Source organism: Rhineura floridana, chromosome 8, assembly GCF_030035675.1.
Source record: "Rhineura floridana isolate rRhiFlo1 chromosome 8, rRhiFlo1.hap2, whole genome shotgun sequence".
NCBI classification, from domain to species: domain Eukaryota; kingdom Metazoa; phylum Chordata; class Lepidosauria; order Squamata; family Rhineuridae; genus Rhineura; species Rhineura floridana.
This window is the reverse complement of record NC_084487.1, coordinates 75975355-75991787: the sequence shown is the minus strand read 5'-3', so window position 1 is coordinate 75991787 and position 16433 is coordinate 75975355. Positions and strand designations below refer to the sequence as shown.

Sequence of the window (16433 nt, the reverse complement as noted above, 5' to 3'; positions counted from 1 at the left end):
TGTAGCTCTGTGAGGGGAATAGGGCATCTCTTAGCAACTCTCAGCACCCTTCACTAACCACACTTCCTAGGATTCTTTGGAAGAAGCCATGACTGTGTAAAGTGAAATAAAGGCCTGGTATGGATGTGGTCAGGGACAGCTTGGTTTAAATTTGGGTGGGAGGCTACATGTGCCTGCTGTAGAATAAAAAGGTGGGGGAAACCATGAAAAATAATGGTACTGTTCACAATGTTTTCCTTTTGGAAGGGAAAGGAAAGGAAAGGGGCTTCCCTTCTGCCCAGTGCCCACCCACCCAATCTCCTCCCCTCCACCTTCCTCCCACCCCCTCCCATTTCTGCCCTCCTCCTTCCCTCCCTGCCCCTCCGCCAGGTCAGTTTCACCTATCCTAAGCATGATTGCACAGGAGTAAATACCACTGAACTCAAAAAGCATGCAAATGATCAAACCTGCCCTCCCCACCTCCTCTCTCCTATCCCCTCCCCCCTCCTTCACCCCTTCTAATCCCCTCCTTCCCCTCCCCTCCACCCGTCCCCCTCCCCCATGGTCAGTTTTACCTATCCTAAGCATGATGGCACGGGAGTAAATCCCATTGAACGTAAGAAGCATACAAATGATCAAATGTGCCCTCCCCTCCTCCTCCCTCCCATCACCTCCCTTTTGCCCCTTCCTTCCCCCCTTCCAATCCCCTCCCCCTTCTTCTGCTTTCCTCTGCCCCCCTTCAGCCTTCCATCTACTCTCCCCTCCCCCTCTTCCTCCCCCATGGCCAGTTTTACCTATGCTAGCCATGATTGCATGAGAGTAAATCCCACTGAACTAAATAAGCATGCAAATGATCTGACCTGCCTTTCCCCTCCTTCCCATCTCCTCTCCCTCCTCTCTTCCTTTTTTCTCCTCCCCTGCCCACTCCAGGCTGCCTTCCCCATGGTCAGTTTTACCTACCCTAACCTTGATTGCATGGGAGTAAATCCCACTGAACTCAATAAATATGCATCCCCTCCTGCCTCAGAGGCACATGTTACCAAATTCTTCCAAGTTACACAGGAAGTGGATTGGACTGGGAAAGACCAGCCCAAATTGTGTTTGCATTTTGACAAATTTGTAGGGTAGTACAATATCTCAGAGAGGCGGTCAGGTCACATGCTCCCCTGGTGCATTCACTATAGCTACCCAATTTCCCTGCTTTAAAAGTTTGATAGAAATATCTGTTGGCTATAGGTACATTCTTAAACCGCAAGGTTTTTTGCCTATTAGTGACTATCCAACTAAGTTCTATTCAGAGTAGTCCCATCGAAATGAATTAATTCATTTCAGTGGGTCTGTTCTGAGTATATGACTAGCATTGAAAACAATCCATAGATATAGATAACAAAAGTCAGAAAACATTGACAGCCTGGTTGGCATAGGGCCCCCACAGCAATAGTAATTTTTTCGAGTAAATGAAAGGTAAAGATTGTTCGTGCAATGTTTCCATTCCGCAGTGGTTTGCTGACTTCCTTGTACTTGTTTAATGAAACGAACTGTTTCCAAAAGGATCATTTTTAAAATTAAAATTACTGAATCCTGATTAGATTCAGGTGTGCCATAAAACTGTGGAGTTACTAGAAAAGGATTAAGCCTTTAACCTACTTCAGCAGAGCAAGGAGAGATTTTTAATCTGGATGCTGCATACTACATAATAAAATTGTAAACAGTAAAATCACAAAAACATTACAACAAATTAAAATACATAAAATACAATTAAAATACATAAAATACAATATATATACACACACACATACATATATACAGGGGGTGGTACTGAAGGGACTACAAAGGTAAAATTTAACGTAGAAGGCATAAAATCAGTGTCAGGCTCTACCTTCAGTCCCTCCCAAAGGCTCTGCGGAACAAGATCGTTTTCAGAAGTTTCTGGAAAACCAACAGGGAGGGAGCAGAGCGAACTTCTTGGGGTAGGGTATTCCAAAGTTTGGGGGCCACAGCTGAAAAAGCTCCCATGTGCCTGTCAGTCTAACATCTTTTATTCCAGGCACGCAGAGGAGACCAGAGACAGATGATCTTAAATCCAGGCAGGTACATATGGTCATAAGCGGTCCCTCAGGTACATTGGTCCAAGGCCATTTAGGGCTTTAAAGGTCAGAACCAGCACCTTGAATTGGGCCCAGAAACAAATTGGGAGCCAGTGGAGTCGATAAAGCACAGGGGTGATATTCTCCCTGTGCCATGCGCCAGTTAACATTCTGCCTGCTGCATTTTGAACCAACTGCAATTTCCAAACCGTTTTCAAAGGCAGCCCCACATAGTGTTACAGTAATCAAGCCTCAATGTCACCAATGCATGTGTCACAGTGGCCAAGTCTACTGCTTCCAGGAACGGACGCAGCTGGTAGACCAGTTTGAGTTGACCAAAAGCACTCCTGGCTACCCCAGCCACCTGATATTCAAGCAGCAGGGCAGGATCCAGGAGGACTCCCAAACTGCGAACCTGCTCCTTCAAGGGGAGTGCAACCCCGTCCAGAATACGTTGCAACCCCATCCCTGGTGCAGTTTTTGCCTTGACCAGCAGTCTTTCCTTCTTGTCTGGATTAAGTTTCAGTTCGTTAGCCCACATCCAGCCCTTCACAGCCTCCAGGCACCAGTTTAGGATGAGCACTCCCTCCCTGCAATCAGGTGGTAGGGAGAGATAGAGCTGAGTGTCATCAGCATATTGATGACCTTGTACTACAAATCTCCTGATGACCTCTCCCAGAGGCTTAATATAAATGACAGAATGGAACCTTGCGGTACCCCATAGGCCAACAGCCATGGGGTCGAGCAATAGTCTACCAGCACCACTGTCTGGGTCCTTTCCATCAGGTAGGACCAGAGCCACCTTAAAACAGTGCCTCCCAATCCCATTCCAGCTAGACTGTCCAGAAGAATACCATAGTCGATCGTATTAAAGGCCGCCGAGAGGTCCAGCAGCACCAACAGAGATGCACTCCCCATGTCTGATGCCCGGCATAGGTCATCAAGCAGGGTGACCAGGGCAGTCTCTGTCCCATGACCAGGCCTGAAGCCTGATTGAAAAGGGTCTAGATAGGCCGATTTGTCCAGGAAAACTTGGAGCCGAGCAGCCACTACCCTCTCAATCACCTTGTCCAGAAAGGGGAGATTAGAGACTGGGCAGAAGTTGTTAAGATCCACAGGGTCTAACGAAGGCTTTTTTTAACAAAGGTCTTATTACAGCCTCCTTCAACAATGTTAGCATAGAATCCTCCCTTAGGGAGGTGTTAATTAAATATGCCAACCAGTCAGCCACTCCCCCTCTGGCAGATTTGATTAACCAGGATGGGCAAAGGTCAAGGGAACAAGTTGTGGCCCTCAATTCTCCCAGAATCCTGTCCACATCCTCAGGCTCTACAAGCTTAAAAGTATCCATAGAAAAATGACCAGAGGAAGCTTCGGGGACATCTGGCACAACTGTAGTTAATGAGGAGTCCAAGACAGTCCGAATGCAAGCAATTTTATCTGCAAAGTGCCTCGCAAACATGTCATAGCGAGCGACTGAGGGCTCAGAGTCTAATGTAGGGCCAGAGCCTAAAAGACCCCGGACCACCCAGAAAAGCATTGCCGGACGACACTGAGCTGCCATCACCGCCACATGATAGGCTCGAAAATGAGCTCTAGCCTGTGTTCGAACGGAAGTGGACTGAGATTTTCTCCAGGAGTTTTGCAAGAGGCCACAGCAGCAAGGTGTAGGTTCTGCTGGGTTTCTCTCACCTTCCTCAGGGCTTGCCTTGGCTAAAGGTGGCTCTTATGAAACTCATGCTTTAACTAGTGGTTTGATAAACTATGGCTTAGTGATATGTGCAAACCAGGCCATTTGTCCACCTGTGAAGTAGGAATTCAGTTAGTAATATGGCTTCTCTTAAAAGCTTGTTTAATTTTACAAATTGACATTTATCAGTTGAGTAACAGGCAATATCATTGTATTGGTAGGGGTTTTACATCATTTGGTAATTGGTGCTAAACCAATGTTTGCCTAATCTAATTTGCATCAGTACAAAATGAAAGTGGAAGGAAAGCATTTTTAAGTGGCCATGGCTACATATCAATACCAGAAGCTCATTTTAAGTCATTTCATTATTCGATAATGATTGTCATACCACTGTCATTAGAGTTAGTCAAGCACTTGAAATCTATAGAGGATGGACACCATGTGTTTAAGAAAAAGAAATGGAGCAAAGGAGAAGAGGTTGCTGGAGTCTGATGTACTCCCCACCTCCTGCTAAGAAGGTCTCAGAGCATGAAAAGCTTTTTTTGATTTTGAAAAGTATCTCCTTTTGCTCAAGGGTCCTTTAAGCAGTTGAAAGTCTTGAGTCTCTCTGAAGCTCAAAATCCCATCCTTTGAGATGGACTACAAAGTGAACTTGCAGCATGTTCAGTACAAAAAAAAGCTAAATAGCATGTGAAGCATGCAAATGGAATTAAAATACCTCCAAAATCCACCTCTTTCTAAAAATATTAAAAACTTGTAAAAGGCCTACAGGCTTTGCAGGTTTTTAATATTCTAAAAAGCAAGCTGTGTCCTATGACACAGTTGATTTGAAAGCCTACTCTGTCGATATATGATGTGAAAACCTACCCTGTCACTCTGATGGATGACCTTTATCGGGAGGACAAGGGAGCGCGACCCTGTTATCCTTACTTGATCTTTTGGCTGCTTTTGATAGCATTGACCATGGTATCCTTCTGGGCCGACTTGGTGAGATGGGTATTGGAGGCACTGTTTTAAAGTGGTTCTGATCCTATCGCCAGGGTCGTTTTCAGAGAATAGCATTGGGTGATTGTCTTTCGGCCCCCTGGCAGTTGTGCTGTGGGGTGCCGCAGGGTACCATCTTGTCCCCCATGCAGTTTAACATCTATATGAAGCTCTTGGGAGTGGTCATCAGGAGATTTGGGGTGAGGTGTCAGCAGTATGCTGACGATACCCATCTCTCTCTGTAACCTCTTAATCAGGAGAGGCCGTGCAAGCCCTGGACTGGTGCCTAGACTCTGTGGTGGGCTGGTTGAGGGCCAGTAAGCTGACTCTCAATCCTAGCAAGATGGAGATATCGTGAGTTGGTGGTTCCCAAGTTTGACAATTGGTCAGTAGCTTGCTTTGGATGGTGTCATACACCCTCTGAAAGAGCAGGTCCGTAGTCTGGGGGTGCTCCTGGATCCATCTTTGTCGCTAGAGGCCCAGGTAGCCTCCATGGCTAAGAATGCCTTTCACTAGCTTCAGTTGGTAAGACAGCATGGCCGTTTCTGGACTGGGATAGCCTGACCACTGTTGTCTATGCACCTCCAGGCTAGATTACTATAATGTGCTCTATGTGAGGCTACCCTTGAGGTTCGTCCGGAAGCTGCAGCTGGTGCAAAATGCATCAGCGAGACTGCTCACTGGAGCAGGTTATCGCCAACATGTCACTCTGCTACTGAAAGAATTGCACTGGCTACTATTAGCTACCGGGCTAAGTTCAAGGTTCTAGTTTTGGTGTACAAAGCCCTATGCAGCTTGGGACCAGGATACTTGAAAGACTGTCTTATCCCTTATATACCCAGTCAATCACTGCGCTCTGCAGGTGAGGGCCTCCTACAGATACCATCTTACGAAGAGGTCCGTTCTGCACAACATAGGAAATGGACATTTAGTGTGGTGGCACCAACCCTTTGAAATTCCTTCTCCTTAAATATTAGACATGCACCATCTCTGTTATCTTTTTGGTGCCTACTGAAGACCTTCCTCTTTCAACAAGCCTTTTAAGTAGAGACCTTATCCCAGTCTGCATCTTTGTTGGAATTGCTTTTTAATATATGTTTAAACCTTCTTTTTTAATGTTTTTAAAGCTTTTAAAAATGTTTTAAAAGATCTTTTGTTTTAATATGTTTTTAATGGTTGTGTTTTAATATAATTTGAAGTCTGTTTTTATGATGTTTTAAAGTGTTTTTAGAGCTTTCTTTGCCGCTCTGGGCTCCTACTGGGAGAAAGGGCAAGATATAAAGTAAATAAATAAATAATGATGACAATAATAATAATAATAAATAAATAAATATCTGTTTTCAAGCATACACCTTGACACATATCTTGTTGCATATCCATTCAATATGAAAACACTTTATTTTCTATTTTGGGGCTTTAACTGAGTTTGTAGAAGTAGAGCTACAACATGAAGCTAAACATAGTACATAGCAGCAAGACATATTTCAGTGGATTTTATTTCTATGTACATGCATTTTGTTTCACTGCTTTTACCTATGATCAGGTTTGAGGCAATGTACGCACAGGAGCAAATGCTCCAAGCGTGGCCTGCAGCAAATACTCAGCAGGATTTTGGGGTGGGGAACAGAATCCCGAAAACAGCCATCACTCCCTCTAATAGTAAACTGAAGTGTTGGTGCTGACAGAAATGGAGCCAAGACAGGACCACTCCAAAATGAGAGAGAGGTATCAACATGCTCAGGGGAACTCCAAGGTATACAGAAGTACATCTAAAAAAAAAAAAACTAAGGAGGCAAAACATACCAAAAACAGCCTAATGAGGACTGAACATGCTGAGCAGCCACAGAGTGGTGAGTGTCAGTTGGAAAAGAAAAACAGACAACTGAGGGTGGGAGAAACGTGGAATGCCCTACTTGAGCTTCTTATGCTTTTAATATCCCATAGGCAGGCATGTATAGTTGCAGAAACCTTGAACAAGAACATTCCTGCTAGGAGGATACACTGCAACATTTTGTTGCTGCCCCCTCTTGCTTAAATTATATTTACCATCTGAGGACTAGAAATGATGGAACAGTTTTTACTTATAAATCATGCCTGTACATGTACCAGAACATATTTTCTATACTTCACTTTTCCTCTATTAAAATAAGGCCTTGCATTTCTCACTTACATAGCTGTTCTTACATTAAGATTCAAAACATTTTCTGAAAAGAATCAAATATTTAATCTTTGAACATTTGGACAAAATACAGTTTGTACAATTAATAAATTAAATATGACAGGTACTTTTAATTATGTATTGTAGCTTCCTTTCACTATGCTGCTTATCAGCCTAATTTCTGTATTATTATTATTATTGTTATTGTTATTATTATACCCCAGCCTTCCTCCTAGAAGGAGTCCAGCCTAGCACCTCCCTGATTTTATTTATTTCATTCCTTTCTTCAACAACCAGGGACAGTTTTGTGAGGGCTGTTATATTTGCCGGGGCATTTCAAAATAAGGGCCAGTCTGTCCCTCGTATTCAGGCAGTCTGGGGTAATTATTCTCAACTACAAGGGTGTTGCATAATATTCAGGAGGGAAAAAATCTGCACACCTTTATAAACTTAGTTTCAGAGCAACAGAAGTATGTCATTTCTATTGGCTGGGTCATAGCTGTGCAGTTATTATTGTCAACCAAGGGTGCCTTCCTAATCAAGTCAGGTAGTGAAGATATATAGGGAAACATTCTCTGTGCCCCACAATTATTGAATTCCATTCCATGTTTGAGCTTGTGCACATTTAGAGGTTTTATTTAGCGCTTGGTTTTTTTAAATGCTATAAGAATAGAACAGGCAATAAATCAAAATACTATATGGTATGATCTTCATTTTCTCTAAGCTCAACTTTAACTTCTGTCATAGGTCATGAAAACATACCATATGTATCATACAGAAAGCATCAGTGCAGAAAGTAAACTGAAGGAAGCTGAAAAACAAGAAGAAAAGCAAATTGGCAGATCAGGAGATCCAGTTTTTCACATTCGTCTAGAGGAAAAACACCAGAGACGTAGCTCTGTGAAGAAAATTGAAAAAATGAAGGAAAAAGTAAGAAAGCATTTGTTACTCATTAATACCCCTCAATAATTTGAATGAGTTGTATTTCCAAGATTCCTTTGAGACTGGGCATAGATGTGTGTACCAAGGATGGTCAAGCAATATGAGTTTGGCTTGAAAAGGGATCAAGCCCTCTTGAACACCTAAATCCCACTGGGCGGGGGGGGGGAGGTTGATTTTCATTTGCCTGTTTAAAGGGACCTGATTCTGGACTTCCGGGAAGGGTTGCTTCGCCTGTGCTGCCTTTGAGACGAGCTCTCGTCTCAGAAGAAGCTTTTTCAGTTTTAAAATCAGTCAGAACATTTTTTTTTTGACTGGTAAAGATTTTCTCCCGGGCAGGGAGAAACGTAGAGATTAACCACAGAAGCTTGTGTTTGTTGGGAGGACTGGATTTCATTAGTTTATGAAAGAAGGGTCAGCCAGCAGCACCGGACGGACTTTCAAACAAGTTCTAACTGATTTAGCGAGACGTTTATCTTTTCTTTAAAGAAAAACGGATTAACAGGCAAGCACCCCTCTTTCTATTTTTATCATCTGGCTTAAATTGTTACAGCAAAAAGAGATTTGTCAATGAATCAGCTATAAAGAATCCCTGGGTGAGTTATAACTCTTCTCTTTCATTCACAAAATTAAAGAGGAAAGAAATCGAAATAGCTTATCTTTGTTTTTATTGCAAAAAGCTGGCCTGGAATTGTGCATTTTAAAGATACAAACGGATGAGGGATTTCTATTCTGAAGAGAAAAAATAAATAAATCTGATTTATGAACTTTTGAGTATTATATGTCTGGGACTATTTTATTTCATTTTGACGAATCTGCTTGTTCTCGATGCCACTAACTGTTTTGTTGCTGTGAACTAAATTTGTTTTGCATTCCTGAACAAATAAGAGATAAGGCAGGCTGTGCTGTCTACACTGTGATCTCATCAAGCTTGGAATATTAACCTCTTTGTTGCTGGAATAAGAAGTGGGTTTTTTTTCTTTGTGGTTTTAAGAATGGCAATCAAGAAAGTGGCTGAGATCCTGGAAGTAATTATGTTTCAGAAAATAATGGATGAGATTGAGATAACGAAACAAACCCTGAGACAGGGCAGACAGGAGATGAAAATTGAATTTGGCAAAATAAAGCAGGAGCTTAAAGAAATAGGGGATCTTGTGAGAGAGGAGGTTGATGAGATCAGAGATACAATTGGACAAGCATCAGAAGATAAAAAAAGAAAAATTAAAGGGAAGATGCAAGCCCTGGAGATTGGAACAAATGTGGAACTGGAAAAAGACTTGGAGTTTATGGATATTAGAGATAAAGTTTACTGTTTGGAATTTAGCGTTGTCCTTGAAGAAATTAATGAAGATATCAGAGATAAAGTTATCAATGTCTTGGATAAACTTCTGGACTGGAATGATGTGATGGAGTTTGACATAGAAAAAATCTATAGAATTAATTACAGATTTGTGACAATGGAAACACTCTCAAGAGATGTGCCAGTGCATCTCGTAAAAAAGAACAGAGACATGATTTTACAACAATATTTCAGCAACACATTCAGAATTGATGGCAAGGAAATATTTCTGATGAAGGAAATTCCCATCAGACTCTTATTATATGACTATGGCTATGACAGCAAGATTATTATGGGACACTGATAATGGAAGAATGGCTACTGAAATTACTGGACCTAACAGGATTATTATGGGTGCAAGGATGGAAGATGGAAGATGGAATTAACACTGATAATGGAAGAATGGCTATTGAAATTATTGGACCTAATAGATTTGATGAGATGGATTAATTGACATGCTTATTTGGAGAAAAATCAATGGATATATTTCTCAAGGAGTTGAAACCTCTCTTTGACTTTTTGTGGAAAGAATAAAGTGATGTTTATGAGATTTGATGATTAATTAAGATAACTACTGGAGGAAAGTGATTTTGTAATATAAATTAAGAGACAGGTTTGTTATATATTGTAGACCTATAACTGATCTGCGACAAATCGGAAGTCAACATTTTATTTTATTGTTTAATTTGTAGTTTTGTTTTGTTTTGTTTTTTGAAAATTTGAATAAAAATTAATGATAAAAAATAAAAAAAAATAAAGGGACCTGATTCTAGTTGCACTTCTTTTTTTTTTTGGCATCTCATAAAAGCTTTCACAAGAGCAATGTCAGAGGGTGGGAACTAAAGGCCACAGCTCTGCAGATTATCCATGGGAGGATAGTTTTTGTTACCTCTGATTTCACTCCTGCAGAATCTTTTTCTTGCCTCCATTTGTCCCCCCCCCCCCCCCCGCAACATACTTTCTGGGTTTGTGTTCATGCTGGTCAATGATGTGGAGAAACAACTTCCTCACATACTTTGCTGGATGTGTTGGGATCAGAATGAGTGGGCTGCCCACGTAAGGCTATGCTTGTTGCCCAAGTTCTGCTCACAGAAATCAAACGTGACTGTCTGCTTTTACAAGCAGCCCGCGCTGTTTCTTGCGGGATCCTTAGTTTATACATATACCTGCTCTATACTCATTGGGAAATATTTTGTAAAAATGAAACAATAAATACTACAATAAATGAACAGGAATCTTAGTGTGAATAACTTGAAATAAAGAGAGATTTGTTTTTAAAATTTGCATTAAGTAATGTTTTTGATTGTATATTATGTTTAAACCTTAAATCTAATGGATAATAAAGCTAGAGGTTTATATGCAATGCTAGTCATACTCTGAGTAGACCCATTGAACTTAATTAACCTAAGTTGGTCCTATTTATTAACTTCAGTAGGTCTACTTTGAATAGAACTTGCATTGAATACTTCCTTAAGATTCTTGCATTTTTTTCAAGCATACACAATAGAGATTTGAAAATAACTATATACAAGGATATTTGGGAAAACAGCAGCAATTTAATATATACTGAGGGTGTAATCTTTTCCTGTTAGTTTCTGAACTACTCCTGTATGTTTAGAATTAGTTGAAGAGGTAATTGACGTATTTTGCTATTTTTTAATGCTATGTTTTTTTCAGCGTCAAGCAAAATATTCTGAAAACAAGCTGAAATCCATTAAAGCCAGAAATGAATATCTGCTAACCCTTGAAGCAACAAACGGTTCTGTTTTCAAGTATTACATTCATGACCTTTCAGATCTGATTGATGTAAGTAGATGGTATTCAAGCAATTCTTATGTCAGGGGGTCATGTTTAATATTTATGTTATGTTTTTCATTCCCTGCAAGGATATAATTAATGCTATCTTCATCATAATTGCAATAGAATTATCTTACTTGTTTTCCACTTTGAAGTACTACACATGGTATGCATGTGCCATGAAAGTCTTTAGGGAAGGGATATTAGACATAGTAGCATGCTTAAGTGTAGAATGTCAGTCTGACAATAAGGCTTACTAACTCAAATGACAAATATTTTTATTACAATTAGTTTATACCCGGGTCAAAGTTGATTATATGTTCTTATTAAAATGGAGAGCAGGGTTTCTATTGAGCTAAACTGCAGACAACAAAGAAAGGCAGGGTAAAGGAAGAATTTAGAGATGCAAGCTTTAAAAAAAATGTAATATATGCCTTTACAAATATTAATTGCATTGCCTTGGATAGTTGCTGTAATACTCTAAACATCCTTGCCCACAATGTATATGCCTCTTGTCTGAGCTACTGGTAAAAAGTGGTAGAAAATGGAAGCTACTCCTACCTGTGTTAAAGCAGCAGCCTAGGTCATGTTCTTTGCCAGACCATGGATAATATTTGTAATAAAGCTTTAAAACTGCTAAGGCATGTCAAGTAAGGTGGGATTGGGGGAAAACCTATTGAACACCAGATAGTGTTCAAATAGCCATCTTTCATGCTTGAACCAGTCCAGAGGAGTGTCCCAAGATCCAATCACAGATGTGGGAGCACAGGGGCTGCAAGAGGAGGCCTTCCAAGTGGGACAGCTTATGTTGTGGATTCTGGAGCCAATCAGGAGGTGCATAGATTAATAGCCTGGCTGCTGCATTGGCTAACCAGTACTTCTGTCCAGCCCTGCCAAGGCTTTCCTTGCTTACTTGAGGTGTTTATTTTGGGGGGGAAACCTATCCCATTTGAAGTCAGCCAGAGAGAAATTTCCTAAATCAGGTTTGGTGCTGGTGTAAAGTTGTGCAGTCTCCGTGGACATGGCTATGAATTGAACAGATATAGGACACAGTGTAAGTATGTACCTCATTTGTGCCACTGAGGGCTCAGTCCAATCATTCCGCTAGCGTGTTTTTGCCAGTGGGGTTCTTCTGGCAAATCTGTCATGGTGGTATCATATTTGGCATTCTGCTGGTGTAGTGGGGTATCTGCTGAATTCTGTTATTCCTCAGCCAGCAGATCTTCAGTATAGGACTGCACCCTAAAGAAAGTATTTAATTGTCAAACCAGTTAGTAAAGTTAAAAAAGGTAAAGGTGTCCCTACACTTATAGAGTGAGTAGTTTCCGACTCTTAAGGTGATGTCTTACGACGTTTACTAGGCAATTAGTAAAGTTACTGAAGCAGAATTATCTTGTCAATAGTATTCTGCCATGGATTTGTTAGTATATTGGGGGGGGAGTTGTAAATTAAATTGCTATCACTGATTTACAGATACAGTCCTATCCTATGGGTGCATAATTGGCCAACCTTGTAGAAGCAGTTATTCTGCCTTCTGTTTAGCTTAAATTACCGAGTTCTCCCTAGAATTGACGTCCATTAAAAGAAACAGTAAGATTGTCCTTCTTTCTTACTGCTTTTTTACCACTTAGTCAGTTTAATTAGTTGGATGTAAGATCTACACACAGGGAAAAAATAAAAAGTCGATATACAGTTACACTCATATTAAGGTCTGCAGTGTTTGTCCCCATTTTAGTGCTGGCACATAGAAGCCTCATCTACATATGCAGCAGATTGTTATAGAAATAGGAGGAATAGACTTTACCACTTGAGACTGCAGATTGGGGATATATTTTTGAATTCTTCTCTGTGTTGTTGTTTTTCCTTCCCGGAAAATAGAAAACTAACCTAAGAGAGAAGGACTGAGCTAGAACATTTCTCCCTGATATTTTGTTGTGGGAGAGAAGTTTTTACATGGGAGCACATTCAAAAATACTGTCTTCCTGATGCTGATTAGGCTTCCTAATGGTTATTAATCTAACCAGAGTTGCCCTGTGAACCAGACTTGTAGCTCAGGTTTGAGGTGAGTTTGCAAACCCTGGTTCCTCAGATAATCTTGTTACCATTTAACCATGGTTATCACTGATGTAAACATAGCCCTATAATATGATTAAAGGAAAGTATGCAAATAGGAAGGCGTTTGCCCAGGAGAGTTGGAAGAAGTATGTAAGAACCTACAGTACACATTTAAATCTTACCTAGAGTGGCTTCGGCCAGATAGGCGACACAAAAATTAAATTTATTATTATTATTATTATAATTGGGAATGTGTCTGTACTACGCCTCTTGGGATATAATCTTAACAATAAAGCCCTATTGAAATGTTAGGGTTCTGTTCTGTGCATACAATAAAAATGCAAGTGATGGGTGGTAACAGACTCTGCTCCCCTGCCCCCGTATTGACATACACATCTGTAATGTTTATCCATGAATAAAAATACCTGCGTAACTGAGGGCATCTTGTTATCAGGGCCTTTGCTTTTCCAGGTTCCTGATCACATGGAATCCTGCCTCAATGTTAAATGTGTATTTTTGTAAGCAAGGACAAGTGGGTGGAGCCTATTACTACCCCTCCCCAGTCCATTCATTCATTAGGAAAGAGTTCTAATGACAAAGCAGGGCTTTCCAAAGGGGTAGAAACTAACTGGGAAGAAGTAACCTGATTCACACATCACTTTTATACCAGAGTTAAACTAAGCTATGGTTTAAATATGAATATACAGCATGCTGGTGCATGCTGTTAAAATTGTGGGCACTTCTCTCTCTCTGTTTACTGTGCTGGAAACAAGCCATGGTGTTTGGAGAAGCAGTTGTTTGTTGCTGAAAGAGATTCCTTGACATTTGGATAAACTAACATGTTGCTTTTTCAATTAAAGTATTATTTAGTACATGTGAAGGATATTACCATTTGTGTGAGAAACAAAACCTCAAAGAATAAACAATTAATTGTAAACCTGAAACACAGCTTAAAGCTAAAGGATGTGTTTAATTAAAAAAAAAAAGACTAGGGAACATGAATAGGCACACAATAGCCAGGATTCAGCCTGCTGGTTTAGGCTGAGAAAAGAAGGGGTTTTTTTTGTCCTTCACAGCATCACTTGTATTTGAAATAAATAAAATAATAAATTAGTAACATTTTTGATTGAGTCTCATCATGTCTTCAAATAATTGTTTGGGATGGTTTGGACTGACACACCAGAATATTATTGAAATCGGCATTAAAAGTATAGACTGCTGTAACTTGCCCTGCTGGAGAAGGGTGAGCAGCAGCAGCAATAACAAAAACAACAACAACAACAACAACAATAAATCTAGCTATCATAATAAATAATAATAATAAAATTTTATTTTTGAGTCGCCTATCTGGCCGAGTGAACGGCCACTCTAGGCGACGAAGAAATTACAATAAAATACAATATAAAAACCAAAAAAGGACCATAATCAGTAATTAATAAAACACCAGTTAATAACAACAGTTAAAAGACTAACCCACCCCAGAAATCCCATAGGCCTGCCTGAACAACCAGGTCTTCAAGGTCCGGCGGAAACTTGACAGGGAGAGGGCATGGCGAAGATCAAACGGGAGGGAGTTCCAGAGGGTGGGAGCCACGATCGAAAATGCCCTCTCTCTAGTCCGCACCAGCCTAGCTAGTTTAACTGGTGGGACCAAGAGAAGGTCTTGTGTGGCTGATCTTGTCAGGCGGCATAATTGGTGATGCTGGAGGCGCTCCTTCAGATAAACTGGGCCGAAATCATCATCACATAAGAAAGCATCATAAGGAATCTTGATCCGAACTATTAATGCTTACATATATACCGACAAGGATGGTCTGTGAGAATAATGTCATGTTTTGTAACATTTTCCCCATACACAGGCATCGTTATATGTCAGCAGTCACTGTTAGGGTCAAGTTGACCATTTCTCATAAAGTTCTTCTTGTGGCAATAGGAATTCATTAAGCTGTTGGTATCTTGATTTTCATTAAAGATTTTCATTCCTGACACAAGAATTGGAAATAAGGTATATTAAAAAATATTTTTAGTAACATGGGATAAAACTGGAACAATATAAAGATAAAATAAATAAATCATTGCAATTCAAACTTCTGCTTGATCCAACTTTTCTTTCTGAAGAATAGTGTAATAATCTATATTGTTACATAACATTTGAAAAGCCCATTGAAGGCTAAGGAATCTGTAATGCTTTACTGTGAATGATTTCTCTTAGCAACTGTTTGTTAGATAATAGTATTGGAATTTGCTTTCTACTTTTTTTTTAACACATCATCTTCTCCTTCATATTCTGCTAGTGTTGCGATCTTGGATATCATGCAAGCCTGAACAGAGCCTTAAGAACATATCTCTCTGCAGAATATAACCTTGAAACCTCTCGACATGAGGGTCTGGACATCATTGAGAATGCTGTTGACAATTTGGAGCCACGAAGTGACAAGCAGAGATTCATGGAGATGTACCCTGCAGCATTTTGTCCTCCAATGAGATTTGAGTTTCAGCCCCATATGGGTGATGAGGTCAGTAGCTGATGACTCTTTATAGACAGAAAAGGGTAAAATCCAAGCAGCTTTTTTATTTGTGCCTAGATGAGCACTTCCCTTGTTGTGAACTGTGATTTCCTTTTTGTTAGCATCTAGCTTTTATCCACTCAAACAAAGGTTCTAGTTAGGGTAAAATGAGAGCCAGTATTATCCATACAGACGCAAAAAGATCAGCAAACAAATTACACCAAGAATACCATTCAGAGAACATTTTGTGTGGAACTTAATTTGCCAGCTGCTCTAAACAAATCCCATGCAAAATGAACCCTTCATTACTGCGTATTGAAATCTGCCACAACACTGGTAAACTTTCTGTAGCTTGGTCAAAATACCTTTCGGCATATAAACAAGGGCAGAGGAAAGTTGTTATATCATTCTTATGCTACTCATGCTTCTTTAGAGCAGCCCCAAGCGTGTTTGAAAGTGTGGCAAAGCACTGGCTGTTAACAAATGATCACTTTTCAGTGGCTTGGAGATGGTATTATAGAAACATCTTTTCCTACAATGAACAGCACACATTCATTTTTTCTACCCTACCATGTTCTCTAGTTAGACTTGTTCTACAATTCTTCAAGGTTGTTTTCAGAGAATAGCATTGTCTTTCGGCTCCCTGGCAGTTGTGCTGTGGAGTGCCACAGGATCATCTTGTCCTCCGTGCTGTTTAACATCTATATGAAGCCCTTGGGAGCAGTCATCAGGATATTTGGAGAGAGGTGTCAGCAGTAGGCTGATGATAGCCATCTCTATTTCTCTGTAACATCTTAATCAGGAGAGGCCGTGCAAGCCTTGGACCAGTGCCTGGACTCTGTGGTGGGCTGGATGAGGGCCAATAAGTTGGTAACCTCCAGCCTGGATTACTGTAATG

The 16433-nt window shown here is 40.4% G+C and overlaps 1 protein-coding gene across 3 annotated transcripts in view; it reads left to right on the top strand.

Moving 5' to 3' along the window:
- The window catches only part of SRGAP1 (SLIT-ROBO Rho GTPase activating protein 1), a 170442-nt gene that overhangs the window by 113923 nt on the left and 40086 nt on the right, over positions 1-16433 (top strand). For all 3 annotated transcript variants that reach the window (XM_061639841.1, XM_061639842.1, XM_061639843.1), the window contains 3 exons: positions 7646-7828; positions 10854-10982; positions 15323-15544. In XM_061639841.1, the coding sequence (XP_061495825.1) occupies positions 7646-7828; positions 10854-10982; positions 15323-15544 (534 nt within the window). The remainder of the gene's footprint in view (positions 1-7645; positions 7829-10853; positions 10983-15322; positions 15545-16433) is intronic.